The sequence below is a fragment of the Aptenodytes forsteri genome, unplaced genomic scaffold (assembly GCF_000699145.1).
Source record: "Aptenodytes forsteri isolate BGI_AS27 unplaced genomic scaffold, ASM69914v1 Scaffold114, whole genome shotgun sequence".
NCBI lineage: Eukaryota > Metazoa > Chordata > Aves > Sphenisciformes > Spheniscidae > Aptenodytes > Aptenodytes forsteri.
This window is the reverse complement of record NW_008795364.1, coordinates 1,195,517-1,197,535: the sequence shown is the minus strand read 5'-3', so window position 1 is coordinate 1,197,535 and position 2,019 is coordinate 1,195,517. Positions and strand designations below refer to the sequence as shown.

The following is a 2,019-nucleotide window of genomic DNA, read 5'->3' as shown; positions in this document are numbered from 1 at the left end:
GTTTTTTTTTTTTTTTTTTTTTTTTTTTTGGCTTCTTTGGGGCATTGGTTCCCCTCTGCTCCCCCCCAAGTGTGTGCCCTCCTGTGGCAACTGCACGCAGAGTTAGGGCTGCCAACTCGACTGCACCAGCTGTAAATTGGAGGGCACGTGTAGGATCTTGCCATTTGGGAAATAAAAAATTCCCACAAGGAGCAGTCTCTGAACAGCTGCTTTCCAAAGGGAAAATGAGAGAGAGGAAAAAAAAGAAAAAAATTTAGACTTTGGAAATCTGTGTGGTTTTGTGAACGTCCCTAGCCGCATTCTGAGAGTGACAGGCACCAAAGGCACCATCCCTTGAGGTGGTCATTTTTCTCTGCAGGTTCCTGCACTGTTATTTCATGGTCAAAATTAAGTCCCTGGGGAGATCCAGAACCTCCCTCTGCTCCCTCCCTCTTCCCCCCGCCTTCCTCTCCTTCCCTCTCTCCCTTCCTCTCCACCCCCCTCCTGTGGCATTCCCGGGTGGTTTGGGGACCCCATGGCAGAGGATCAGTACCTGAGTGCCTGTCACCTCTGCTCCAGCCTCTTGGTCCTCAGCCGCCCGCAGAAACCACCACTGGATTTCGAGGTACACCGAAGCGGAGCCGCTTTGGAAAGCACAAGACATCTCCACATTCTGCCCTTCAGTGGCCGTGACATTTCGGGGAAACTCAGTGAATTTTGCTGCAAAACAAATGCGTAACGCATTGAGATCTCCTGTTGCCTACTCATTGTTTATTCTCTGCTTTTTGTGTTGCCTTTCTCCTTCTGTCTCTCTCTTTTTTTTGCTTTTAAATTAATTTATCTGTTTTCTTTTCCTCATTCCCCCTCTTTTCTGATTTTCCAGTTTTCCACACGTTACCTCCCCTGGTCTCTCTCACACCCAAGTATGCCTTTCCTCCCTTATGCACATAGCCACCTCCTTTACACTCTAAGCCCTGCTCATGGGAAATGCTATAGACCCCCCCTGCTTGCTCCCGTGGGCTAGTAAAGTTTCATGTGATTAGGTCCAAATACCCTTGGGCAGAATGCAGTATTTCACCAGACTCACCGAGGGCTTTTGTGTAAGACCAGTTTGGAAGAGGAAAAAAAACCCAGACTGATTTATTGTATTTCGTAGGGCTGAGCTGGAGACGTGTGAATTGTTAAACCTTCCACAGCCGGCTGGAGTGGCTCTTGGAAGAGGCACTCTTCTGAGGTGCGGGTTACAACCACTCATCAAAATGCCCATTTCAAAGGCTTTACCTGAGTTAGTTACTCTTTCTGAGAACCTCTGCTTGCATAATCGGACCAAGCAGCAATACATCTTCTGTTTCTCAGTCCTGGCAGACACTTTCTAGAACTAACCTTCACCTTTGTATCCCAGTCCTTTAACAAACAGGATCTGCCCATTTCAGTGTCCCACTGCTAGATTTAAAAACTAATCCTGATGGACACAGTCCAGGGCACCAGTACTTCTTTAAGTCTCAGTCTTTACTTCCTTCTCACCCTCTCCTGTAACTCACTTTAAAATTCTGCAAGATAATGAAACATGATAGTCAAGTGAGGGGGACTACAGACAAACCGTAATAAATAAAACCTGTGTTTCAAGAAGAGGAAAATTGGAAAGACCCTGCAATGTTGCTTTCTGTTATGCATTGTTACAGATTGACTGGAGCATATTATGATGCGAAGGAAATATTGCTCGTTGTCTCCTCCCCTCTTCCTCTCTCTTTATCCAGTCTTCCTAGCTAACCTGGAATTGGTGGGATAATTTAACACTCAACCAGTGTTACTTCTTTTTCCCCCTACGTTTGTGCTTGGCAACAGATACTTAGCAAAGCTACTAGCTTTATATTTCACGGTGTCCCGTTTTCTGCCCCCCCGCCCCCAGCAGTCAGCGATTGCTAGTCACCAGGTTAAACTGACAAAAAGACCGTGCATTTTGTGTATTCGGGGCTTGTAAGTTTGTTTTGGTTTTTTTGTTCGTTCGTTCGTTCTCTCCCCTCCTGGTCAGTGCGTGTG

The 2,019-nt window shown here is 46.5% G+C and overlaps 1 protein-coding gene across 2 annotated transcripts in view; it reads right to left on the bottom strand.

Moving 5' to 3' along the window:
• Positions 1-2,019, bottom strand: part of VSTM2A (V-set and transmembrane domain containing 2A) — a 27,388-nt gene that overhangs the window by 22,961 nt on the left and 2,408 nt on the right. For both annotated transcript variants that reach the window (XM_009280190.2, XM_009280191.2), the window contains exon 2: positions 493-699. In XM_009280190.2, coding sequence (XP_009278465.1) covers positions 493-699 — 207 coding nt within the window. The remainder of the gene's footprint in view (positions 1-492; positions 700-2,019) is intronic.